A 27,989-nucleotide genomic window follows, 5' to 3' on the forward strand; every position below is an offset into this window, starting at 1 on the left:
AGTCCTTCAAGAGTAGGACACTCGCCTTGACCGCTGCTCAAGTCTGCCCTAGAGGGTACACCTTCTGCAAGCAAAGTCTGCAGCTCAGGATGGTTTTTAGGATCCAGATCTCCAACATAGGGAAGGGCTTCTTCCAGCTCCGTTTCACAAGAAGCTGCTTCACCATTCTCTGGTTGTTCCTCACACTCAGGCTGAGCTGGTTGAGGGGTCACAGGTGTGACCTTGGACTGTCCCTTCAGGGATGTTCTTGTCCTTTGAACAGGAGTAACACCTTTATTCTTTCCTGAGACCTTGGGTTCCCCCTTTGTCGCTTTCTTTGTCCTAGAAGTTGACGGGTGCCCTTCCTGTGGACTGGAAGTTATAGGTTCCTCTGTAACTTCCTCTTGAGAGTCACCTAAAGTTGCCTCTCTGGCCAATCTCGTCTGCTCCTGCTTCCTTTTACTGGGAGGCCTGGGGGTGCCTTGTACAACTCCCAAGAGTCTTTAAGTCATTCCCCAACAGGACTCTCCCAGGCACCTCACTTTGTACAATGACAGGAATCCTAACAGTCATATTGTTGCACTGGATGAGAGCTGATAGTCTAGGAATCATCTGGAGTGGGCCTCCAGCAAGCTTAGTGGGAGCCGTAGGTGCCTTAGCAACATCCTCTGGCCTGAAAAGTTTCATCCACTACAGTAATGCTGGCCCCAGTGTCTCTAATGGCAGGGGTCATCTTTATTGTGCTGCTTCCCCTCATCCTTTTTGTGAGTGCCCCCAGAATCCTTGTGAGTGGCCCTGTTGGCAATCCACAAGTCAGCCGCTTTTGCTAGTTTCTTGGGATCAATCTCTTTTGGAGTCAGCCAAGTGCTGTCTCAGCTCAGGAGAGTAAGCATCAAAAACAGACTAACAAAAGTAGATTTCTCATTTCTTCAAAGGAGTTCACTCGGTATCCCTTAACCTAGCCATCTAAGTTTTTCAAACATTCACACACCCCGGTAGCCCAAGAAGTACCATCAGTCTTTTTGAGGGTCCTAAACCTCTTAAGGTACTGGGAAGGAGGTTTCCCAAATCTGGCTATCAAAGCCAGCTTCACATTCTCCTACTCCAATCTTTCAAGTTCCCCCACCTCCATTACAGCATCTGTTGCAACCTGGGGGAACGTAGACAAAAGCCAAGGAATCACCAGATTCCCTGTGAGACCCTGAATCCCTTGATTGTATTCAAAAGGCATCCAACCGATCCAAAATATCAAGTTTCACATCATACATACTCACTGCTTTTTTAGGCAGGCGAGGACTCTGAAAGGGAAACATTTTCAAGGGACATTTTTTTCATTTCAAGAGCATGTTGCATTTCCAATTCCCTGAGTTTGATGTCCTGATGTTTGGCTTCAGCTTGAGCTTGCAACCCTTTAATTTCCAATTCAAGTCTCATTTTCTCAAGAGACATATTCTAGACTAAGTGATGGACTCTGTGGGGTCCGAGTGGATATATGTTGAGGCAAAAGGGACTGAGGCAAAGAGGGGCTCCTATCCTAGGACCCCCCCCACCTCCTCCAACTCTTCTAAGACATTAGAATTAGACTCTGAATTATCATCCTCATTATCAATTTCCACATTTCCTTGCTTAGTAGGTGTGACAGGCCTACTACACAAACTTTGGTGATTCAACAACCTTGCAATCAACTCATTTTCTTTCCTTTAACAGGGAGATTCCTGATCTTACACATTTCTTTCAGTTGATCTACTGCTAAAATGATCAGGGCTTCCTGACTGAAGTTATCCATATTTGGAATGTTACAATTACTATTCTAGTGGAGCTTAGCCTTGTGAAGAATTTAGTTGAACAAAAGCAAAGCAAATACTCAATGTAACAACTCTACAATAGATCCTCACCACATGCCACCAGTGCTAGGCAAGATTGTATGCAGTACACTGTGGGAGACTACACCAGCCTTGTCCTCTTGGCAATAGCTAACCCAACCTTTGGTATAAGCATGTACGACACACGTTGGAAGAATGACTGAGCAGCCAGGCTCATCTCAAGAGGGGTCAATGTGAGCTCTAGGGTTATTCCACAGATTCACAGTGACAAGTATCCAAATAAACACTTACACTCAAGGTTTCTTGATTAAACAATTATTTATTAATTTAACAGTCAGTTGACTAAGCCTTCTTTAGAAGGGAGCAATTATATATGTAACACAAAAATATACTTCAACATTCACACTCAGTTTCTTTAAATCAGTAAATAACCATTTGTGATGGCACACAGATTCTTCTTACACCCTGAGGCGACTTGAATAACTAGGACACTGTGGACATTAATATATCACTGGTACATTTAGTGCAATACTGAGGTTAGTGTCAAAAGGAGAAGATGAGGGAATAAAACAATGGTTAACAAATATTCTTAAGCAGCTAAGTACTTGTTGAACCCTGCAATGCAAAGTAAACTAACCCTTTCCTGTGGGAAAGGCAAAGCACAAGGTCAGAGGTAAGAAGAGTCTTTCAGAAAGCCAGGACAGCCAATGTTAGATGAGCAAAGTCTAGGTGAGCTGAGGTACTTCTTGCAGGTAGGTAAAATGTTTTGCACAATGTTTCAGATGTTTTTGTATAAAAATGAAATCACTCTAGGGCCACAAGCTGGGAGGCTTGTGAGGGGCAAAGCTGCAAGCAACTCTGCAAAAGCAAACAAAACAAGTCTCAACTGAGAACTAGCAAGGCTACACGACAAGAGGTAAATCCCCTTGGTTAGAAGAAATAGGTTCCAGCTGGATTCTGTTCCTGTGTAGGTCTGCAGATCCTGTTATTCCTGGGCCTCAGTTGTGGGGACAGGAGGGAGGACGCCTGGGCACTCCTGTACTACGAATTGAAGGTCGGCGACAGCAGCAAAGGGCAAACTTCAGATCAGCAGCACTTCGCAGTTTCAGCTTCTCGCAAACCCTCGCACATAGCACCACCACGGTTCTCGGATACCTTAATGGACTTTCCTCACATCTGGGGTTCAGCACTGTTGAGGTGGCTCAGGCTTGGTCAGTCCTGCTTCCCAGTAGTCCGGAGGATCTTCCTGGAGCTCGGGTCCAACTTAAAGACAATCACTCAATTCTCGTGTTTCTCTCCCTGGCAATCGGATCCTGCAGCAGCAATGGAAAAACAGCTATCTCCGAGAGGATTTCCAGATGAGCTCGTCTTGGGGTCCTTTGGTCCCACCAACCCAGGGGGGAGAAGTCATCCTTTTCCAGTCTTCTCTAGTCGAGGTGAATTTGGAGCTTCAACACTGCAGCAGGGCTTCACAAGGCAAACCAACGGTCCAGGAGTTGCAGCAGGTGTCTCTTCCAAGTTCTTCTTCAGATTCCTTCGTCCAGTGGTCGATTCTGCATGCCAAGCAGAAAGCCTTGCCTTTTATGCAGGTTTCTCCAATTCATTCGTAGCCTAGCTGTCAATCGCACAGCAGGGTGGCTGTCCTCCGAGGACAGCCCTCCAGCTAATCACCTTTGGGTGCATTCCTGTAACCAAAGAGACTACACAGGGAGTTTCGGGGACCTCTCTCGCTTACTTCCCTCCCAGACACGCTGGATCCAGAGGTGGGCTTCACCAGTGAATCCCACCAAAGACAAAACAAACAAAGGAACCAAACCTGGTTTGGCGCGCAGAGTAAATCTCAAGAAGGACCTTTCCAACAAGAAATGGCGGGGAAAAAAAACAGGGCCATTTTAACAAAATGGGTACCCATGGGTGCTTTACTGCAGCTGCAATTGCAGCGCGCGGTAGAAACACACAATGGTGGGAAAAAGTAAACCACTGCCACCCGCCATTCATTGTAGAAAGGGTAATGTAAAAATGTTACATTAGTAGCTAGACAAAGGGGATACTAAGTAACCCCTCCAGCACCCTATTGAAAGATAGAGTGTACTGTGTCTAAGAGACTTCCCTGTGCCACTGCACAGAAGGTGCTGTGTGTCACAATGTAAAGATGATGCCTGTGGAGTTTGTTAGACTCCAAAGTCAAAAGAAACAGTCCAAAACACAGAAAAATACATGAGAGTTTGGGGAAAAGGTCTCACTCTTTCCAGCTTACAAATGAAAAGTCATAAAGTAGGGCAAAAAGAGCTGGGGGTCTCTAAGGTAGAAGGGAATTAGCACATTTCTGAGAATTCTTCCTAACAGCCCATGTAAGATTAGGTGCTATGAGGGATGGTTGAATACTTCTCTGCACTGATTGCAGTTAAGGTACCAATTGTGTGGCTGCCTTCTTGTCCCCCAGGATGTTTTCCACAAAGTCCCGATCAACTTGTGTCTCCTCAGTGTCAATGTTGAAATGTTGCGCTGCCTTCGTTAACAATTCATTATACTGTAGTTGGTTTTCAACTGGCGAGCCTGCAACCGGCTGGTCCTGATGGTCTGGTGACTGTACTCTATAAATGTCTTCATCATCGTAGTACTAGTCTTGGCTATCGAGGTCCCCCCTCGGGTACTGGGTCTTGGTACTGAGAGATATTTTGGGATGCCGAGGCCGGAATGCCTAGAGCAGAGATGCTCGGTTGTGGCTCAAGGCGAGACTTTTTGGCAGGGGGTGGCTCTGCTGATGCCCCTGGCTGTGAGGCATCTATGAGTACTGTTAATTGTTCTGGGTGTCTGTCCAGGTAGTCCACGAAACAGGACATTCTCCCTTAGATTTTGTTAAATGGTTCTGGGGTAAAACGACATTCTGGTGGGTAGCCCGAGATGGCACGACCCTGGGAAGGGGTGACATCTTTAGTAGGGGTGGGCTTTGAGGGAATGCCATCTTTATGGTGCGTAGCCCCAGAGGGTGTTTAAGGGAGTGGAAAACTCTGTATGGGTGACCTTGTGGGTTAAGGACGTCAAAATGTTTTTCAGCAACCTTGCCTTTAAGTAGAGAAGCGCTAATGTGTTTTTATAATTAGCACTTGTATTTTCAGGGCTTTTTTAGGAGACGCTGAGATGCCTTTCAACGCCTGTTCTTCGGGGCGTGAAAGGAGGGCCTTTTTATATGCGGTGTCCGAACTGACTTTTGCTTTTGGTTTTCGGGAACTGTCATTGGGAGAAAGAGTGCGTGATGGCCCACAGGCCAGTGAAGAACCTGAGGCTTTATCTCTGGTCACTGCATGAGCCTCAACGTTCGACTGGGTCTTTGAGAGTCGGCCGCTGGGTATGTCATTAGCATGTTTGTGCTTGTGTGTGCCGTGGCCACCGGATGTCTTCTCCATCAAAGGCCGCCGGCCTACTTCTCGGAGTCTGGGGGCCTGCACTTGGGTTACGGACGGATCCCGATCACCCTCGGTGTCACTCATGTCTCCTTAACTGCCCTCGCTGGAGTCTTCCATCACGTCTGTGGAAGACTCGGCCTGCATAGGGCAAGTGGCCCAGTGTTTCGTCTGCCGATCTTTTCGGGTTTTTGGCCAGAAAAGCTGACAAGATTTACAGTGCTTTTCGGCATGATCCCTCAGGAGACAGTGGTTGCACACTCAGTGCATGTCTTTCCACGGAAATTTACAGTGCAGGAGGGACGACATTTAAATGGGGTTTTGTCCATTATGTTTAAACAGGGCAGTTGGGCAAACATAGAAGCAAGGGGATGATGGGATAAACATTCTCTAAAAGGAGTCAGTATAGACAACCTATCCCCTCTATCCCTACTGTAATGGGCCGAAGCCCAAAGAAGCCTGTAAGGATGTCTGGGCGTCGATTGATCAGTCGTCGACGCTGTGGGTGCTCACCAGGAGCCGTCGAGTGGATGAAGGTCATGCAGCGAGGCAAACAAAGGAAAGGAAAAAATATAACTTTAGTAAATTAAAGGCATCAGCCTAGAAGAGAACTCCACATTTGCAACCAACTTCGATGGCAGAAAAAAAATGATCTGAGGGACCTCGACACGTGAAGGACCATGGGTACAGCACATGTAACACAAGGGATAGTATTACTAATCACGCCCTGTCGAGGTCCGTTTGAGTTTCAAAAACAAATCTTGTAATACTCTGCGACTTCCACTTGATGTCGGACTATACAAAGCATGTGATCTAAGCAGATCTACAAGCTCCAGAAATAATAAATATACCATGTTAAATAAATTATAAGTGTAAGAGTTTCTTTGGTGTGCATGTCTAACTAAGGTTCAGTGTACTTACCTACAGCTCACATCTTCTAAACATAAACCTGACTGCTCTGCCACTCTACTAAGGTCCCGAGTTAGTACAGACTGATACGAAGAGTTGGAGATCAACAAACCACTGGGATAGCTTACTAAAGTCTTACTACCAGGACGAAGATAGGAAAACTCCACTAACAATGGCGCATGGCATGTAGGGTGTGAAACTGCTTACGACCACATACTTTTATTTTTGTATGGTTCCGCAAAGGTGGGGTATGCTCGTCTTGTGTACCCAAAGTCCTTAACACAGCCTAACCTGCTCCACCAACTGTACTGTTTTCTACTTGACCTCCGAGTTGTTTGTGTGCATTAAAACTAGCAGTGTTCAGTAAAACGCTTCCTGTCATTTGTTTTTGTTATGGAGCTGTGCTGGTCAGTATCTTTATTTAATCAAACCATTATTCAGGCCATCAAAAATGTTTCTGTAATTTGTGAACAGGAGTATTTTATCAATGGTTTGTATTTTTTTGGGGTTACATGTAGATATTCAGCAGGAAGAAGCCATGCCCCAGGCAACCATCTAACACATCCTCAATATCTGGCAGAAGCCTTCATAACAATTCTTAGATCCGGCAGATTCTCACCGAGACAATTTGGACCAGATGGGGTTGTTAGTTAGGATTTTCAGGTTGGTTAGATCAGATTATAATTTGAACAGCTTTGCTATTGCATTGGGCGATTCCATGATGGGCTTTGTGTAGAATGCTTTAATTGTCTCAGTTCTCCTTCAGAGTTGGGTGGCTAGCTTTTCCATTCGGGGTTACAAACACTGTTTCAGGGGATGCAAGTTTCTGACTGAAACGCCAATTTTTCATTTTGTTTGCTGAATTGCTCTTTTTAGTTGGGTGGGATTCCATCATCAGTTATTGTGTATTAGTTAATGAATTATTTATGACTTTTCAGAGTCTGTAAGTTACATTAGCGGCCTCCTATCCATCAGCTTCTGTAGCAAAATCATTGCAATAGATTACTACCATAATCATACACCACAGGCACCTCAAGAGGACATGATTCATCTACTTGAACATCTAAGCGAATTGTGCTTTGCAAAACATTACTTTGGTGCCCAGCTACACCTTTTCTCTCTTCAGAAAACAGAAGAGTGAAATCATTTACCACTTGTTCACTTTCAAAAAGCTTTTAATTCACACTAGAACCACAGCAGTCCACATTGCCACCCCTGCACACAATGCACAGCGCTTAACACTTTACCCTCACCTGTTACCCCCCTTCTATTCCAAGCACACTCGTTTTCCACTACATAAACCTCATATCCAACTCACTTTTTAGGGACAAGCTCGTAGCGCATTCTGTTCAGGGCAGGGTCTTCCCGGAGCATCACCATGGCCACAGGAGTGGTCTTCTCAAAATCGAAGGAGAAATGGACACCAGAAGGAGGATCCCGCAGCAGGTTCCTTCGGTCCTGGGACACAGAAGTACAGTCACAAACAGATGAACAACCTGGAAATTAGCACGCCTCAAAGGCCACCGTTAATATTTGTGCACTTAATATATAAGTTAACAAATATAAGTTCCCCTTCCCCTTTCCCTCCACCCCACTCTCAACCCTTTCCCCTTCCGTTTCCCTCCTCCTTCTCCTCCCCACCCTTCCCTCTCCCTTTCAGTTCTACTGCACTACTCTCCCTCTTCCCTTCAGTTTAATTGCTCTTCTTACTGTTTTGTTGACTGATTCATAATTGTAATTTGCTTCTACTGTTATAATGTTTTATGTATCAAGTTGTTAAAATGTTCAGCGTTTTGGAGTAAAGCGCTATATAAACAAAATAAATACAAATAATGGACCATATATCAAATATACAAAACAGGAACGACGTGCCGTTTTAGCAACAAAAAAAAAAATGTTTTAAATAAATAAAAACAGTTGCTACCATGTACTTGCGAGCCTCACATGGTTTGCCCTTGTGCTCCAGACTCCTCAAACTCTTTCCTCATGCTCATCTTCTCCACACTTACCATGGAATGAGGATCAACACACAAACATTAAAATAGACATGCTTGGTCTTATTGCCCGACTATCCATGGGGGAAGTCATAAAGAGGAGATTCAACCATACCCTTATATGTCTCTGGTGACCATCACCAGAGACACCGGAGGTGCCAAACAAGCACACATAAAATACCCATCCATCTCAATGTTCTAAGTGGCAAAAATTGTTTGCATTCTATTGTGCTCCCTTGTCATGGCCAATATGGCAGAAGCAAGTGCAGGCATCAACTGGTTTCTGAACCTACCGACGACAGAGCGAGAATCTGCTGCTTCATCAGTTCCTCCTCGCAGTAGCCGACCCATGGGGCTTCCGTCCTGTCTGAGATGGAAAGGAATACAAATCCTTATTAACATGAACCTATTGAAATACACCCCAGAATGAGCCCTTTACAATGACAGAAACGTGATCATGGTCAGCTCCATACCCTCTCCCCCTGAAGACACAAAATGTCCTTTGCAATATAATGTGTTGGGGGAAGATTTTCATTTATGACCTAAATCTTCCTCACCTGCGAAAACCCCAAAACATTCCGCTGGACTTGGTGATTTTTAAATGGTACTGGGTGAGTGGGAATCTTTTTCCCCTCTCACACTGCATTTTACTCTTTTTATGGGTGACCTTTTTATGTCCCTCCATAGTGTATGTTTGGGCTTTATGCATTTTCCTATGGCAGCACACAGCGCATTATGGGCAGTGTTGCTGGGCCGCACCTTGTGCTTCCCCTTATTATTATTATTTTTTTTTTTTATTTACCTTGGCTGAACTACTGTTCCCAATGGTAGAGAAGGATTTCCATTCCCTTTACATTTTATATGTGAAACCAGCACACACCACCTCATGTGGAGTGACTGGGAGCCATTCGGAGTGGCCCTCGCCGAGTCATTACCAGGCCGGGAATCCCTCTGTTGGGATTCCACGGCCTTTGTCCCCGGCGGGGGGGGGGACCTGGCAGCCCCTCAGCCAATGAGGATGCTCAAAGCGGGGCCATCCCCGCTCCGAGCCTCCCCACGGCTGAGAGGCTACCTTTGCCTCCTGCCGGGGACAGAGGTAAGGCTTTTTTTTTCCCTCCCCTTTCCTCCCTCCTCCCACCTCCTGGTCCTCCCCACCCGACTTACCTTCTATGCCTTGGTTTCCGGCGGGGACGATGGCAGCCTCCTGCCGTGTGGAGACTCGAGCCGGTCCATGCCTGCTCCGAGCCTCCACACGGCTGGAGGCTTCCATCATCCCCCGCCGGGGACCCAGGTACTTTTTTTTTTTTTACCCCTTCCCCTCCCTTCCGCCCTCCAACCACACTTACCTTCTTTTTTTTTCGGGAGCGGACGCGCTGGAAACGCTTCTGTTTCCAGCATGTCCGCTCCCGATGGCCACCATGGAAAGGGAAAACGGACTCAGTTTCCCTTTACCGGCAGCCATTTTCTTTGTATTTTTTTCTTTCCCCGAAATGCTGCAGCATTTCAGGCCAAAGAAAAAGCTTTTAGTGCCTCGGTCACATAGTTTTTGCAGGCCGGGGTACTAGTAACTATATGCCCCTCGCGGCGGGGGCATTACCGACTCTGGTAATGCCCCAGGGCCTTCGTTAAGGAACCATTTGCCCCGGGGCATTACCTGAGTCGATAATGCCTACGCCGCTCGGGGCATATTGCTTTAATATTACACGCAGGCTATCAAACCAGCCACGGGAATGCACAGTCAGGTCACCATTCTGCTAGAAAAACAAGTTACTTACCAAATGTAACGTTCTTTCGATTGGATGTTCCTCCCACGTATTCCTCATCTTAGATATAGCCTTACCTTCAGCTTTGCTGCTTCGTAAAAGAAATTCTCTGCACCAGAAGGCGCTCCACTCGAGGCTGCGGCGTCGATGTCCCTCGGCGACATCCGTCGAGCGCCAACGTCATCCGCTGTATAACTGCCTCGAGCCGCGCCCGTTGGCCTCAGTTCTGTTTTTTCGTATATTGTAGCCAATGGATTGTAGGTAAAGGCATGCCTCTTTTGACCCAAGCCTTAAGGAACTTTTGAGTGTAAACCACGTAAACTGTACTGTGGGGTAGGTTGGGAGGGTCGATGAGGAATACGTGGGAGGAACATCCAATCGAAAGAACGTTACAGTTGGCAAGTAAGTTGTTCTTCGAATGAATTGTGTCTTCCCACCTATTCCTCATCTTTGATAGACTCCCAAAGCAGTTTTGTATTGGAGGAGGGAGTCCAGAGATATCAATCAAGTACAGAATTAAGTACTGATTTAGCAAAGAGACCTCCCTGTGAAGAAGTCGAGACTAGGGCATAGTGTTTTATAAATGTGTGCATGGAAGCTGCGCAAATATCTTGCACTGGGACACCCCTTTGAAGTGCTGTTGAAGTGGCCATGCCACTGGTTGAATGAGCCCTCATCCCAGCTGGAGGATCTTTCCCAGCCAATCTATAACTTTCAGTTGTGGCCAAAATTATCCATCTAGACAATGTTTGCTTAGTCACTGCCAGCCCCAATTTACAGCCAGTGTATCTCACAAAGAGTTGGTCACACTGACATAATCTTGCCAGTCTTGAAATATAGAAACTAAGAGCCCCGCTAGGGTCTAATCTATGCAGCCTTTCCTCCTCCTTACTTGCGTGAGGGGGAGGGTAAAAAGCAGGCAGTGTTATTTTTTTGTGACAGGTGAAAATCTGAGAGAATTTTAGGCAAAAAAGAGGGTTTGACCCTAAGAACAACTTTATCTTTGTAAAAGACGGTGTGAGGAGGCCCGCTAGAAAGTGCCTGCAACTCACTTACCCTGTGGGCTGATCTAATTGCCACTAGAAGTATGGTTTTTAAAGTACGGAGCCTTAACGGACAACAATGTAAAGGCTCAAACAGGATGCATGTGAGGAACTTTAAATTCTAAGTTTAAATCCCACACAGGTACTTGAAAAGGTATTGGAGGAAACATATTATTAAGACCTTTTAAGCATGTGTAATCAAAAGGTATTTTGAAGTAAGATTTTTCCTCTGAGGAGCACTTAAAAATGAATAGCGCTGCTAAATAACCCTTTATCGTGCCAACCTGGAGCTCCAGATTGGCCAAGTATAGCAGAAAAGAAAATATTGTGGGAATATTACACTGAAAAGGGTCCACATTCTTATCTCTGCACCAGTTACTGAACTTGTTTCAACGACACCAGTACAGAGATTTAGTTGCTGGCCTTCTGGCCGAAAGCAAAATCTCCATAACGTCATCCGGAAGGTCCCAATCCTTGTATCTCAGCCTCTCAGAAGCCATGCATGAAGGTTGAGTGTTTTGACCTCTGGGTGGAGAACTCGACCTTTCTCTCGTGAGAGCAGGTCCTCTCTTTGTGGAAGACATATTGGAGGGCAGATGGACATGTCCAGAAGGTCCGGGTACCACGTTTCCTGGCCCAATCGGGGGCAATTAGGATCATGGCTTTGCTGAACCTTCTTAGCCTCCCGATTACTTGAGGGATCACGGGGACTGGAGGAAACACTTACAGAAGCGGAAAATCCCAGTCCACCACGAACGCGTCTCCTAGAGCTCCTCTCGGAGGAAACACCCCTTACAGTTCGCACTTCTGGTTGACCCTGGTCACAAACAGATCCACTTGAGGGGTTCCCCAAAGGGCGAAGATCTCTTGAAGGACTTCCGGAGCTAGTTCCCATTCGTGGGAGACTGTGTTCTGCCTGCTCACAGCGTCCGCCGCTGTGTTTTGCTCTCTGGCTAGATGAACTGCCAACAGAGAGTTCCCAACCCCATCAGAATATTCTTCCTGACCCTCTCGGCATCTTGATGTGTCTTTTGACGTGTTCTTAGGTCCATTTGCCGCCAAGATGATGTTCGCGAGACTCTCGCGGATCTCCGGCTTGTCAGGGAGAGATTTTGACGGGCCTAGCGGCCTAGTCGCAGTTTACGGCACCATCGAAACATTAGGCCTCGACGCACTCTTATGAGGTTTGGTGCTGACGCCCTTGTGATTTGAGTGCCCAGACGCATGACGCCTAGATGGTTGTGGGGAGGGCGGCCGGCCCAGAGTATTCCGTCGAAAGGATTGGCGTACCCGTTGGCGTCTCTGTGGTGAAAGAGCCGAGAACTTTGGGTTTGGAAACAAGCATTTGTGCATGGCAATCCTGTTTCTGCCCGTTGGCAAGCTGTGCAATTGATCTTTAATTGATATTGATATTTTATTCCTATTGCGCTCATACACAATGTTTCAGAGCGCGACAAGGCAAAGGAGGGGAACAGGGGAGAACAAAACAACGATCTTACTAGGCCCAGTGACATTGAGAACGCGCAAGTGCATGGGGGGGGAGGGCAAAGTGCATGGAAGGGGGGAGAAGTGGAAAGTGCAAAGCAAAGGAGAAACAGATACATAATAAGAAATATATAATAAAGGAAACAAACAGTGGTAGTGCAGCCAGCAATTTGCAAGTGCTTGGTTTAAGGCAGCAGACAGGGTAGGTCTGATAAGTGCAGGAAGAAAAGGGGGAAGGGGAACTGTATGGGTACAGATACAGACTCCAGTGCAAGTGGTGGGCCGGAGGCAGGGTGGCAGAGTGAGCAGGTACCTGGGCCCGGAGGACAGAGATTGGCCAGGTGCACGGTGCCAAGAGAGAATAGATCAGCAGGGGAGAGGTGGAGCTAAGGCAGAAGAAAAGAGGAAGGTCTTGAGGCGTTTCCAGAACTGGAGATGATTCTCCTCAAGTTTTAGAGTGACAGGGAGGCTGTTCCAGAGGGAGGCCCCAGTCGAAAACAGATCTACCCCCAGCTCGTTTCAACTGACCCTGAGGGAGGTAGAGGTAGAGGAACGAAGAGCTCGAGAGGGGAGGTATTTGCGGAGGGATAACTGAAGGTATTTTGGACCCAGGCCCCAGAAAGCCTTGTGGACAATGCAGAGGGTTTTGAATTTAATCATTGCATCCACTGGGAGCCAATGGAGAGATTTCAGAGCTGGAGAGATACGATCCCAGGACTTGAGGCCAAGGACAAGTCTTGCAGTCCTGTTCTGGATTAGTTGCAGAGGCCGTAGAGTACAGGCAGGTAGATTTAGAAAGAGGCTGTTACAATAGAGAGAACAAGACCTTGGGAGACCATGAGCTTCTGGATGAAGGAGAGGAAAGGCAGAGTACCTCTGAGGAGGTGCAGTAGGAAGTTTTACTTTTTAGAGACCTCAGAGATGTGGGCGGAGAAGGAAAGTGTGGAGTCAAAGATGACCCAGAGGTTCTTAGGCTCGCTGGTGGGGGTAGGAGGAGGGCCAAGGGAAACCGGCCAGAGAGTGAGGGGAAAGGATGGTGAAGGTGTGCCGATGAGGAGGATCTCTGTCTTGCTGGAATACAGACAAAGATCACTGGTGGCACACCAATCTTGAATGGCAGTTAGGTAATGTTAAAGGACATTTGTACCGTGCACTATCACCACCGAAGTGGTCCCCTGGCGCTCTGGCGGCTCTGAAAAAGGGGAGGAGAGGGGTGGGTATGTGGGGATAAGCTGGAAAAGTGCACGAGAGCAGTGATGTGCTGTTGGCAGCATCAGCCCGGTGGGTCCGTTGGCTGGGCTTGGGGTGTTTTACGATCCATAGTCGTCGTGTGCTGTTGTGCAAGTCTATGTGTGGTTAGTTTTGTTGTTGCATTGTTGTGAAGTTTGTGCGGATTGCTGCGTTTTAGGCTTGTGGTTGTGTTTGATTAGAGTTTGAGAGGTGTATGCAGAGGGATGGAATTGTTAGTTGGTTGGTTAGGGATTAGGGATTCCATCTAGGTGCGGTCATGCTGACATTCACATTTCTATCTAGATGCGGTGCAAGCTAAAGTTCAGAATTCTAAGTGTGGTGCATGTGTCACGCTGTCCCCTTCTTCACAATCATCTAGGTCAGACAATACTCGCACTCTATCTAGGACAGGCAACATTCACAATACACCAGTTACCCCACTCAGGTTTCCACTCCATGTCCCTCACAGTGGACGGGTGTCACGTGAGCGGGTTTACCCCAAGGGCCACATATGCAGACTCAAGGGTTCCCCGTTCCTTCACTGGCATCTGCAAGAGGGAGCTCGCAGGCGCCGGCTACAGGACGCTGCCCGCAGAAAGTCAATTCCGCGATCATGGAGACCATTGAGATCAAAACAACGCTCACGTGTCGCGTCTGCGGGTCACGTGACGCGTTCATCCGTCTCACTCGCGGATCAGGTGACGCGGAAGCCTCCGCTATTTAAGCACTGAACTTCCGCACGTCCGGGCTTCACAGCTGTTCTTTGGAGGATTCTGTACGGCATTTGGATATCTTGTGTTTCACGGCTCTTGACTCTTGGACTGTTTTCAGATTTGCTTTGCTCACGTCTTTGGCTCTGTTTGCTGGATCATCTCGAACTTGGAACGCCTTTTGGACGGTCTTGGATTACCCTGAATTGGACTTGGCATTTTTCCTCTTCACTGCATTACGTTATCAAGTACTTTGGATTTTGGTCCTTTTGTTTCATCAAGTTACAGGGGGGCAAGTTGGGTTTTAACCCAGCCTACAGTTCTTCTCCCTACTGTCATCGGGGAAACCAGCTCACGTGCCCCTCCACGGAATTACCAACCATCATAGGTTCTGGGTTTCCTCACCCATCAGTTTAGGTTAGCCCTATTCTTTATTCTGCTTGTTTGCTTGTACTGTGCTCAGTTGATTGCTAATAAAGGTTTTCCTTTACAGCTGCCTTGGGTTTCAACATTTTCCGTGGATCCGAGCTTCAAGAACTACCCACCTGTGGCCTCAATGATCGCATAGGGAGTAATCGTGTATTCTCTCTCTGTGGTACTTGGGGCCGGAGGTTCAATACTCTTCACGACAATCAAGCAACCCGACAGCATGTTAAGAATAACATTTCTATCTAGATGTGATGCAAGCTTAAGTTCAGTTCCCTACATGTGTGGTACTAGCTAAAAAAGTTCATATGCATCACAAGGCAACATTTACAATCCATTTACAGTGGTCACAAGTCTTCCTAAGTATGTATTGTTTAAGTCTATGGCAGTCTACGCTATTGAAGGTAAGGTAGAGTGACAGGGGCTTTCTGGACTAGAGTAATTGCTCTACACCCCACCCATGCCACACTCACAGTTTTGTTGGTGTCTGCTGGCTTCCTTGGCTTCCCCTGTGGACACCTGCAGACACATCTTGGAGCCGCCCTTTGCCTCGAGGCCCTTAGCTGCAGGGGCTGCCGGGCAGAGGGCTGCCCAAGGAAGGTTGGTTAAGACTGTCTATAGCACCAATTGCAGGGCGGGGTGGACTCAGGAGGCTGGTGGAGGGCAGGTGGTGGCGAGCGGGTTGCTAGACCCCAGCCAACAGCATGGTGTTCACCAATGGGAAGCGGTGGGCAGGTTGGGAGGCGGGAAGGAGAGGGGAGACCAGGAAATGGTCGCCAGCAATTACAGGGCGCACAATGCCTGAGAGCACTTTTTAAAGTGGGCAATTGGGGGCACAATGGGGACGGCTGCACTCACCTGCTTCTTCGGTGTTAAATGAAGCAGGAGGCGGCGAGCGGGTTGCTAGACCCCCAGCCAACAGCATGGTGTTCACCAATGGGAAGCAGTTGGTGGGTTGGGAGGGAGAGATGAGAGGGAGAGGAGGTGGCCGAGGGCAGCCTGAAAATAAGTTGAGTGTCGTCAGCGAAGCACTGGAAATTTGAGCATAAAATGGCAGTGGGCGAGAGTTGCCAGGTATTGGTCGAAAAGCCAGGGCGAGAGGTTAGTCCCCTGGGAAACACCACAGGTAGAGAGGAAGATGATAGGAAGGACCCAAGTTGGACCTGGGAGGGTCGATCAGAGAGGAAAGAGGTCAGCCAGGCCATTGCCTGATCAGTGATACCCAGGTTATCACAGAGACGGTTGAGCAGGATGGTATGGTTGACCGCGTCGAAGGCAGAAGAGAGATCGAGGAGGATGAGGATGGAGGGAATGTTAGAGTCAAGGTTGGAGAGCAGATCTTCACAGATGTTCAGTAGAGCAGTTTCTGTGCTTCTGGCAGCTCTGAAGCCAGACTGGTGGTGACAGCCAACAGAATTGGAATGAAGGTTAAGTTGAGAGATGGACAACTTTTCCAGGAGTTTGCCCAGAAAGGGAGTAATGGAAATTGGCCGATAGTTAGCTGGACAAGGAGGATCAGCTGTGGGTTTCCTGAGAAGAGGATGCACAAGGGAGTGCTTCGGAGGGGAGTGGAAGAATCCTGAGGCAAAGGAATGGTTGCAAAAATCAGCAAGGACCGGTGCAAGGGTGTCAATGTGGTCCTTGATGGTTTTAGAGGAACAGGGATGAACCAGGTTTGACAAAGCTGTGTATGAATGACTAGATGCAAGGAATAATTATTCTCCCCACACAAAAATCTGTTTTCCGGGTGAAACATTTTTACCCGCTAATAAAATACTCCCACTGGGAATTGTTTTACTCCCTAAAAAATCATTTTACTCCCAACTTTAAAAAACAGGGAGTAAAATATTCCTGCTTAAAAATGTGGGACACTGCGTCTAGAACCAGTGGGACTTGTAGTCGAGAGCATTGGAGAGATAAAGGTTGCAGACCTGTGTTCTACAGAGTCTGTAAGCAGCTGTATACAGTGAGAAGCAGCGCCCATTTCTTTCTGATGATGCTGCTGCATAACCACTTGCACTGGAAGTATTTCAATCAAGCATCATAAAAACCAATTCCTGTTTTTCTATGGTTATGAAAACATCATGAGTTGTGGGCTAAGGCCAGATTATGGTGCTTTACCAAAACATACCATATGTCTCAGTACTCTGAAAGTTGACTGTATGGCAGGCAGTGTGTAGTTTTTTTTTTTTTAAGCTGGAATAGCAGAGGATACTACACATCTGTATTGAGGCACAATAGAGTTGTGAATGCTTAAGCAGCAAAAGTTGCCATTTGTCACATTGCTCGCGCATGCACTACATGTAACTCAGCATCAATAGGTAATGCATGACAGGGAATTCTACATCTTCTCCAGTCACTTACCTGCTTTCTTGGACTTCTTTTCCCTCACAAACTTATCCTGCTCTTTCTTGAAGTCTCCCAGTATGGTCTACAAAAGAGCATAAGCCTCTCAGTATAGACAGCATCTTCACACAAACATTTAACAGCCAAGCAGGACATAATCCATCCCCCCCACCACCCTTTCACCAAATTAGTCTCATGTGGCACTCTGATCTCACTTTTAGAAGGGAAGTTTGGAACTTTGAAAGTGCCTTGATTTCAAGCACTTGGGTTCATCTTAACCAGATAGAATGTCCCATTGTCCCCTTACTAAAAAAGAATTGTACATTTTGGGGGTGGATGTGTGTGGGCTGTTTATTGTTTGCATTTGGATTTGATGCAGAGCAACAATAATCTAATTTTTGTGTGTGCCTCAAAGTTAACTCTTTTGTATCCTTTTACTAGGATGGAGATGACAACATGAACAGGCTCTAGCATTTGGCATTGATAGAGTTTTATAAGGTGGATCAGAACCATGTATCCTCAAACTCGTCACAATGCCTACCTACAGGACACACACCATGCTCATGAATCCACTCTTGGGCCCCTGGCTCCTCAAATGGTCCATCTCTGGTGCCACACACTACTGGCACTGCCCCTTTGCCCAACACTCTTGATACAGATCATGGTCCACTAAGCTGCTCATTCTGCCAGTCCCTGAACCCAGTGCTTACTGCACTTTTTATATTACGTCATAGGGTCTTATATAGTGCAACCTCATTATATATCTTAGGTACATTACTCGATAAGACTTATCAATTGGTATTAGGGACTCAACTCTTAACATAGGCCTGTACTACACAAGTCGGTAGAGTGGCCGAGCAGGCAGGCTTATCTTGGGCGGGGTAATGTGAGATGTAGAGCAGTACACTGAAATCAGTAAACATAAGGATCTGAGTAAACACTTACACACTTGGAGATATATAAAAATATGTATATATACACAAGGCAAATAAATCAAACTAAAAAGGCAGAAACTAACAATAACATTCAATGGAAGATGGATTTAAATGAATATAAGAATCAATAATGCAGGTGAGTATTTTCTTTCTATGCTACACAGTTCCAGCACATGGAGTGACATCAATCAAGTCAGTCACTTATATATGTTTCACCTTTACACATTGAGTTTGGGAGGGAACGTTTTAAGAGTTAGATAAAACACACTTTAGCAACTGTTACAATAGTCTTTTCTCCCAGAGGGATGTATGTAGTCGTTTCCTAGCATAACAAAGTGTTGCACAATTTAAAACATATGGAGGAACCAGCACTGCCAAAGCCAATAGGGTTGAGAAGAGGAGCCTTTAGGAAACCAGGATAACCAAAGGCAAGTAGATAGTTCTAGTTCTGATGCAGTTGTTCGTAGAAAATGTTCACCAAACAGTCAGTAGTACTTTAAGAATCACAGGAGGAGCTCAAGAGGAGCCTACCTGAGGATGCACAAGCTGCAAGTGAGTTGAGGTCAACTCTAGATGGGTGAAAACAGCACTTCCCAAGCCAGGAAGAACCAAAAATGACACAAGGTAGTTAGTTAAACCCCAAGCCATACAGTACCTTAGAAATGAAGATTTTCCAGCTGGTTTCCTTCCTGGTGCAGTGATGCAGACCCCGATTCCTGCTCCTTGTTTGTGGTGACAAAATGGGGCACCCTTGGCGGGCTTCTGCGGCAGCATTCGGGAGAGGAACTCGGCAGCAACGGATTCCACTCACTTCAGCGGCACTTTGTGGTTTTGACGCCTTTTACTCAACACCAAGAAAAAACCAACATCCCTGGTTGGAATTTCCTCTATCACTCAGTCCTGAACTCTGGTGAGGGGATGTTTGAGGAAGAATTCCTGCTTCTGTAGGACCCCACCAATTCCTGCGAAGTTTCAGCCGGATTTGTTCTTCAGAAGACGATGCACTCGACGATGGACCAGGTACCGCAGGTATTGGGATATTGCAGCCCAGGAAGGTGGCAGCAAGTCAGGGGTTCGGCCAAAATTAAACAGGTCTTGAGGGTAGTTGTTCCCACCGGCATAAGGGAGGTAGTCGTCCTTGGCGGGTCTTCCCAGTCGATGTAAAAATTGGGTCAGCACAGCTGCAAGGCTTCACCGGTGCTTTTGCGGTCCTGGAGGTGCTGTTGGCATCTCTGCTCGCTCTCTTCATTGGAAGCCTTGTTCCAATGGTCGACTGTCTGTAGTCCCAAAATCCTCACCTTTTATGAGGAATTTCATTAATTCACAGGCACACAGCTGTCAATCACCTCGGGGTTGGCTGTCCTCTGGGAAAGCCAGCCACCCAGTAAGAACTGGTTTCAGCAAGGTATTCCTATAGACAAAGGGCAGCGAGGTTTCTGGCTCCTCCCTCACTTCCTGCCTCCCCAGACACACTGGAGCCTGGGCAGGCTTCAGGGCTGAGGCCTGCCAAAGGTAAAACGCACAGAGGACTCAAACCTAGTCTAAACGATGAAGTAAAAGCCCAGAAGGAACTGACAAATGAAAAATGCAGGAAAAAAAAAAAAAAGAAGAACGGGCCATTTTGGAAAAATTGTCACCAATGGGTGCTGTACTGCAGCTGAGAAATCAGCCTGCTAGTACCCTGCACAAAAGGATAGTAGGAGGTAACCACTGCCACCAGCCATTTAAGTCAGTCAATGTAACAAAAGGATACATGAGAAGTGGGATAAGGAGTTACTATGTAACCCCCTAGCACTCCACATTGGGTGGTGTGTGCTGGACCCACAAAAGAGAAAGGAGGTAAGTAAGATAAAAAGTTATCTCACTATTCTTGGGAACTGTAGTTCACAAAGGAAAAGGTATTTGACCATTAAGAGACATCCAAGGGACTTCTCAGTGGCACTGCACAGAGGTTGCTGTATGTCACTATGCAAAAAGCAGATGCCTATGAAAATTACCAGGCTCAATTGAACAGTAAGAATTAAAGATCTAAGTCAGAGAAAAAGAAAGAGGGAGTGGTGAAAAGGGCCACTCACTCAGGAGATACAATTCAAAAATGTCCAGAGTCCAGCAAAAGTGCTTGGGGTCTCTAAGGTTAAAGGGTATTAGCACAGAAACTGAAAATTCTTCTCAACACTCGCCCCCCAGACTAAGGGACAGGATGAATCTCTTGTTCCAGTCGTTCATACTTCCTGGAGCGACCATCAACATTTTGATGATTGCTACCTGACCTATGCTCAATCGTAAAATCAAGCCCTTGGAGGCTGATAGAACACCTGAGCAGTTTGGGATTTTCCCCCTTCATTTGCATTAACCATTTCAAGGGTTGGTGGTCAGTCTGAATAAGGAAAGTAGAACCGTACAAGTATGGCCTAAATTTCTTCAGAGACCACACAATAGCAAAACACTTGCGCTCTGTGGTTGGCGACCTTGTTTCTCGGTCCTTCAGTTGTCTACGGATAATGCAAATTGGGTGTTTGCTGCCTTGCTCATCCGGTTGACTTAAGACTGCAACTATTCCTGTATTAGATACATTGGTCTGTACAAAAAAGGATTGGGTGTAATCGGGTGCTCTTAAGACTGGAGATTTACAGAGAGCCTTTTTAGCCCTTCAAATGCCTTGGCACACTCTTCATTCCATCTGACTTTCTCTGGAAAATCTGGGGGAAGAGAGGACATTCAGGGGAGAAGCTATGGTACCACAGTTAATAGTTCGGCAGTACCCTGTGAGACCTAGGTAAGCTCTCACTTGGGTCTGAGTAGTGGGGGTGGCCCAGTCCTGTACAGCTTCTACTTTACTAGGCAAGGTGATGGAGATGTTCTTCCCAAGTGGGGCTGAACACTCCAAGTATGCCATCCAGAAGTCTTCTAACCCATTCAGAGCATGGTTCACCATCTTTTTGAATGTGGCAGGTGCATTCTTTAGTCCAAAAGGCATGACCCTAAACTGGTACAAGCCTCCAGGGGTAGACAATGAAGTTTTCTCCTGAGCATGGTGTGTCAGAGCTATTTGCCAATAGCCTGAGGTCAGGTCATATGTACTGGGGAACTTGACAGCTCCAAGTTGGTCCACCAGCACATCTGTCCTGGGTAAAAGATGGGCATCCGTCTTTGTGACTGCATTCAGAGCCCTATAGTCCACGCAGAATTTCAACTCTTTGGTTCCTGTGTTTGGCACTAGTACAACTGGACTAGCCCATGGACTTGTCGATGGCTCAATAACCCCATGGTCAAGCCTCTTGTTGACCTCTTCCTTTATGCGAGTTCTGACATGATCAGACATTCTGTAGCCCATGCTTTTCACAGGGAGACTGTCACCAGTGAGGATATCATGCTGGCCCCAAGCGGTCAAGCCTGGTGCCAGAGAAAACAGAGGGGCAAACTGATTTAACAGAGCTTTGCACTCTTCTTGTTGCTGCAGAGTCAATATCAGAGGAGAGTTTTACTCCTTCTATGGTTTCATCTGAAGGGTGGCCCCTGTGGAGGTCAGGGAGAGGTTCACTTTCCTCCTCCTATTGACCAGAGGCTAGAAGTAAAGCTCCTAGTTCTGGATTGGAGACATAAGCCTTCAGTCGGTTAGTGTGAAAGACCGTAGGGGACTCCTTCGAGTTGCCCAAGTCCACTAAATAATTGACCTCTCAAAGTCTGCCTACAACTTTGAAGGGACCCATCTTATTTATTTTTTTTTATTTGTATTGCTCTATAGTTTCCAATAAAACCTTTAGCAAATACTACGTTTCCAACGAGTGTTCATATAAACTCCTACCATGACCACTGAAGAGAACCTCTCCAGTCTATTAAACATAGACATCAGTTAGGAAAAGGAACTTTTCTCATTCATCAAGATGCTAGCTAGCCCAAAAGAAGTTGAAGAGCTACTAAAGCCTTTTCAAGAGTAATTCTGTAGAGATTAACCATGGTCAGAGTCCATTACATTTTTCGGCCTCTTAGCATATGATGCCACCAGTCCTCAGCGAATAAGGGGACGTATTTACTAAAAAATGACTGAAGCAACGGGTCCTTTGTTCCTCAAAATAGGGAAACAGCAGAATAAGATGCCTGGGTGTTTCTTTTCTAGATTCCATCTTGCAGAATCTACAAGTTGAACTCTTCTAGTTAGTAGGATCTCGAACTGCCATGATCTCCCCAGTTTTATAGAGATTAAAACAAATTCTCATGAAGGTTTCACGAATACCAGGATCTTGGCCCTTTAATTAGGTTTGGCTGAACCGTGCCCCTTTTTTTGTCTCAACTGCTAGATCCTGGTGGAGTTTTAAATGAGCAATATCCTCCAAGGTCTTTAACCAATCAAAGTGAAGTAATTTTTTCTTACTAAATGCAAGACGTCCAATTAAGATATTAGGTTACGACATTTCTTCTCCCATGAGATTAGCTCGATGTAGGAGTTCCTGTTGAATCCCCATAATCACTGGCACAGTGGGGGAATTATGGCATTTGGCTAGAAAAGTCAGTTTCCTCCATTGTGTTGCCATCAACAATGAACTCAGGCCCAATTCTTTCCTTATTAACTAGATCGGGATAGAGATTGGAAGTCCCAGGACTTTTCTCCAAAATGTTCCTTCTAACAGGGGTCACTGTTTATCTGGAATTTCAAGAAGGGTTTCCGATCCGTAAGTTATAGTAGGAGTGACTTTGGTTGGCGACAGTGAAAATGTACAATACTTTCTTTTCAGGATTAAGCAAGAAACAAGGGGGGGTCCTCGGAGTCCCTCTGCCGACATTAGTCACGGTTACGAGAGACTTACCCAGAGTCTTTAGCTCACCTTCTTTCACAGAGGAGAAATATCTAACACATATCAGTCTTTGTCCTGTCCTCGGGCAATCCAGCACCAAAAAGCTAAGCAATTCTCCTCTGAACAAGAGTACCAACAGAAACCCCAGACACGTGTTTCAGTCTGGTTGGACCTATATGTCAGACAGACATTAGTCCTGGTTACAAGAGCCCGGTGAGCTAAAGACTACTATGGTGAGCTAAAGACTCTGGGTAAGGCTCTTGTAACCGGGTCTAATGTCTGGCAGAGAGACTCCCAGGACCCCCCCCCCTTGTTTTTTGCATAATTAAAGTAACTTTGGGTCGCACCCCAAGTTACTAGGGGAATCCAGACGTGGACCCCTTGCTCGCTATTCTTAAGAGAGGCACAGCTCCACCCTACTGATGAGTTCCAACCAGGGTTAAGGCCTGACTCAACAGAATCCTGACCTTTTGTTTAAATAAATAAATAAATAAATAAATGAATGAATGAATGAATGAATGAATGAATGAATGAATAAATAAAAACACTGCGTCCGTTTCCACAAGACTTTAAAAGATTGCAATTCCCAAATATCTAAATGATTCAACCTTTTCGATTTCTTTATTATTTAGGTATCATTTGAAATTTCTTCCCCCCCCGCCCTTTTTCAAAATTAAGATATTTGTTTTTTTGTGTTTATTTCCAGATCATTTATCTCAGCATATCTCTGTAGGCCATCTAATTGCCGTTTCAAACCAATCTCAGTAAAATCCAGAAGGATAAGGTAATCTGCGTACAAGAGATGGGAATTTTATTTTGCTCATATACTCGGAAGAAAATATCGAATTGAGGTCATATAGTCTCCAAGATTGGAAATCTAGAAATTAGAAATTATAAAAGGGGCGGGGCGAAGACACAGCCCTGCTTGACTCCTCTCCAAGTTTGGATTTACCCACTCAGGAGGCCCACAGTGTTAAGCCCGATTCTATGTGAGGTGTTCGAGTAAAGGCCCTTGATCTGTTCCAATAGGTCGTTCGGACAGTTTTTTTCCACCATTTCAGACCACAGCCATGACCTATTTAGACTGTCTAAGGCTTTGGTGAAATCCACAAAAGCCAAATGTAGATTCTTATTCAGTGTAATAGCTTTGGCTTTGAGAAGAGATGACAAAAGCTGGAGGAGCCGTACCTAGACCCTTCACAAATCCTGCTTGATGTTATCTTGGAGATGATTACTTTCTGCCAACGGGTCAGTCTTTTCAATAGTAGCGCAGCATACAGTTTGCCCATAACATCCAAAAGTGCTATGGGCCTGTGATAAATATTGGAATAATATAAGCAGTCTTCCAGGACTTTCGGGATTTATTTGTGTTTCAAGATTTGTTGCAATACCGTATCCACAACTATCACCCAGTGCTCCAGGTTTTCTTTCATTAGTTGGTTAGCGATCCCATCCGGGCCCTGTGCTCTTGACGGGTTGAGATGTTTTATCATCCTTGTCAGGTCATCATGATCGCAGGGCAGCTGCCATTGGACCAGGCTTGTAACTTCAGGGGGTTAATCCAGATCAGGATCTTCAAAAGGCTTTGTGTAAAAAGCCATCCAGGCTGCTTCAGATACACTGTTGGCTTGTAGGTAATGTTGTGATGGAGTTGGACGATTTAATAATGCCTATATTTGGGCTGAGTTTTTTCCTTTTAAGGCCACCATCCTTTCTCCCGCATCTTTTTGAAAAAGATTGATTTTATACTACTTGCATCACGATCTATAGTTGGTTTTAATGTGTTTGATCTCCAATACAGATGATGCAGTTCAACACCTCCACATGGCTCTCAGTTCTTTTCTAATTTCTTTTACACATCTGTACTAAGATCTGATCATGCACATGATTGTAAACCGTTTTTTGAGGAATTGCTTTTTAATTGGGCTTTTGCCGATAAAGGGCTAACATTTTTATATAGTCCACCATCCCCAATGGTTTATTTGGTCTTGATTGATCCATATACTTGATTAGGTTGCAGGACAATTGATCTACTTTCCTGGCATTCATTTCAAGACAATTGCCTTGGGTTGAAACTTCCAATGAGACAGGTCCACTTAAAGTTGGAGGAGGTTGAAAGTTTAGCCAGCTTAACTTCAACCAGTTATGATCACTTTTATCTGTAGATGTAACTATTATGGATTTTACGAGCTGATTTAAGACTTTAGAAACAAAAATGTAATGCCTCTTTTCCAAGTGGCATGGCAACAACCATTAGGTTCGAAATACATTAGTCATGTGCAGGACATGGCTTTTTGCAAAGTTGTGCCATAAATTAGTTTTTCCATTCATCGTTATCCTTTTCGAATCTACTTTGTTATCTAGAGACATCAAGCTAGTATAGGACATATTAAAATCTCTGCACAGGATGATGGAAGTATTATCATAGGAATAGCCCAGATCCATTGCTTCAGTTATTCGTGCTAACATGGTTTTTTAATCTACTTCTGCATCATTCCAGTAGATATTAATAAGAGACAAATGGCTCTGGGAAGAGGAGCCAGTGATGTCCTTATTAGATGGCTTTCTACAGATTGATTGTTGGATAAACGGTGACCAGATATGAGGTTCGATAATTTCCAGACCAGATGTTATATTGATCAGGGTAAGGAGACCTGCTCTAGGTCTACCCACTGTACCTCTTAGTGCTGGATTAAGTAGGACCAAAAAGCCATCCAAGGTTGGTTCCTCAGAGAGCAACGTCTTCTGTAGGCAGATCACATCCAAGTCCTGCCAGGGAAGAGCATCTTGATTCGTAAGATGAATAAAACCTCTTGTATTCCAAGATACCCATTAGGCAAAGTTTGTATGCAGTACCCTCTGGGAACACTACAAACAACTCTGACTACAGGTATAGGAAACCCAACCTTTGGTATAATCTTTGTACTACACAGTTTTGGTAGCGTGTTGAGCAGCCAGGTTTATCTCAAGAGGGGTCAATGTGAGCTGTAGGGGAGTTACACAGAGATTCACAGTGACACATATTCAAATAAACACTTACACTCCAGGTTTCTTGAATAAACAATTATTAATGTATCAGTCAGTTAGAATAAGCCTTCTTCAGAAGGGGGCAATATAATAGTAACACACAAATACACCTCAATACTGCACACCCTTAGTTTCTAAATCAGTAAAGACCCTTTTGGGATGGCGCACAGACACAACCTACACCCTCAGGAGACTTCAATAGCTAGGGTGCTGGGGACATTAATACCTTACTGTTGGCATCTAGAATACTGGTATAAATTGGCAAAAGAAAAAGGTTGTTAGAACAATAAGAGATTACAAATATTCTTAAACAGGCAAGTACTTTTGGATCCCCACAGTAGAGTCATTCAGTATAACAGGCTAGGCCAAAGTCAATGGCCAAAAGTCTTATATAGGATGAAGCACTTCTGGTAGGTAAGTAGAAAAGTATTTGCACAATGTTTTAGAAGTCTTTGAAGAAAAGAAGAATCAAATGTAGGGCCACAAGCCGTTAGACTTGTGAGTGGTAGAAGATGCAAGCAACTCTACAGCAAGAGCTAAGATCTCTCAGACTTTGTACAGTACCTTTGAATTGAAGAAAAGATGCAGCAGATGGCTTCTGTTCCTGTGCAGCTCTGCAGATCTCACTGTTCCGGCGCCTCAGTCGTGGGGACAAGAGGGAAGACTTCTGGGGACTCGTGCACTACAATGGGACGGTCACTGCTCGCAACCAGCAATCTTCAAATCAATGGCTGTTCAGTGTTTGAGCTCCTCGCGTCTACCGCAAATAGCAACAGCGCGGTTCCAGACTGTCGAGATGGACTTTCCTTGCTTCTGGGGTCTCGCACTCGGTTGAGGGGGCTCAGGCAGTCTTGCTTCCTGGGAGTCAGGAGGATCTTCCTGAAGCTCTAGGCCAGCTTAAAAGCAACGCACACAATCTGCTATTCCTCTCCCTGGCTATACGGTTTCCAGTAGCAACTCTGGAAATTCAACCATCTCCGAGAAGGATGTCCAGGTGGCTTACTTTGGAGTTGCTTGGTCCCACCAAATCAAGGGGAGAAGTCATCCGTGCCGGGGCTTCTTTGTCGATACGTATTTGGAGTTTCAGCACAGCAGTAGGGCTTCACCGGGCAAACCAACAGTCCAGGAGTTGCAGCAGGCGTCCTCTTCAAGTTCTTCTTCGGTTCCTTTGTCCAGTGGTGGACTCTGCCTTGCAAGCCAAAAGACTCGCCTTTTATTCAGTTCTCTCCCATTCATTCCAGCCTAGCCGTCAATCACCCAGGAGGGTGATTGTCCTTGCCAGACAATCAGCCGGCCAATCACTACAGAGTGCATTCGGGTCTCCTAGGAGACTAAGCACAGGTAGTTTCAGGCACCTCCCTCACTTCCTGCCCACCCTAAAGACCCTGTAGCCAGAGGCAGGCTTCACTCATGAATCTCGCCAAAGGCAAAGCAAACAATGGGACCAAACCTGGTTTGGCGCACAAAGTAAATCTCAAGAAGGACCTTTCCACAAAGAAATGGCAAAAAAAAAAAGGCTGCGCCATTTTGACAAAAATGGCACCCTTGGGTGCTTTACTGCAGCTGTGAACGCAGCCTGCGGGAAAAACACCACGGTAGTTAAAACAAAACCACTGCCACGAGCCATTCAGTGAGGAAAGGGCAACATAAAATTGTTACATGAGAAGCTAGACAAAGGGAATACCAGGTAACCCCTCCAGCACCCTACTGTTAGATAGTGCGTGCTGGGTCTATAAAGTTACAAATGTAAGTAAAGTCAATTTCACTTTACTGCTCCAGGAAACAGTAGTTTATCACAGAGAAGGTATTTAAACCATGGGGAAATCTGAAAGACTTCCCTGTGCCACTGCACTGAAGGTGATGTGTGACACAATATAAAAGATGATGCCTATGGAGTTTGTCAGGCTCCATAACCAAAAGAAACACAAAGCTCAGAAATCACATTAAAATATATGAGAGAGTGGGGAAAAAGGGTCTCACTCTCTCCAGGTTAGAAAAATCAAGTCCTCAAAATCCAGCAAAGTTGCTGAGGGTCTCTAAGGTGGAGGGAATTAGCACATTTCTGAGAATTCTCCCTAACAATACCAGAGAACACTCCTTTCCATTCCCACAATCCAACTTT

At 45.8% G+C, this 27,989-nt stretch overlaps 1 protein-coding gene across 1 annotated transcript in view; it reads right to left on the minus strand.

Moving 5' to 3' along the window:
• Window positions 1-27,989, minus strand: part of LOC138503345 (synapse-associated protein 1-like) — a 244,037-nt gene that overhangs the window by 127,623 nt on the left and 88,425 nt on the right. Inside the window, exons 3-5 of the mRNA XM_069622979.1 lie at window positions 17,131-17,197; window positions 8,403-8,476; window positions 7,434-7,573 (exon numbers count right to left, since the gene is read on the minus strand). Of these exons, the coding sequence (XP_069479080.1) occupies window positions 7,434-7,573; window positions 8,403-8,476; window positions 17,131-17,197 (281 nt within the window). The remainder of the gene's footprint in view (window positions 1-7,433; window positions 7,574-8,402; window positions 8,477-17,130; window positions 17,198-27,989) is intronic.

The sequence above is a fragment of the Ambystoma mexicanum genome, chromosome 11 (genome assembly GCF_040938575.1).
Source record: "Ambystoma mexicanum isolate Mex_15411 chromosome 11, UKY_AmexF1_1, whole genome shotgun sequence".
Classification (NCBI taxonomy): Eukaryota; Metazoa; Chordata; class Amphibia; order Caudata; family Ambystomatidae; genus Ambystoma; species Ambystoma mexicanum.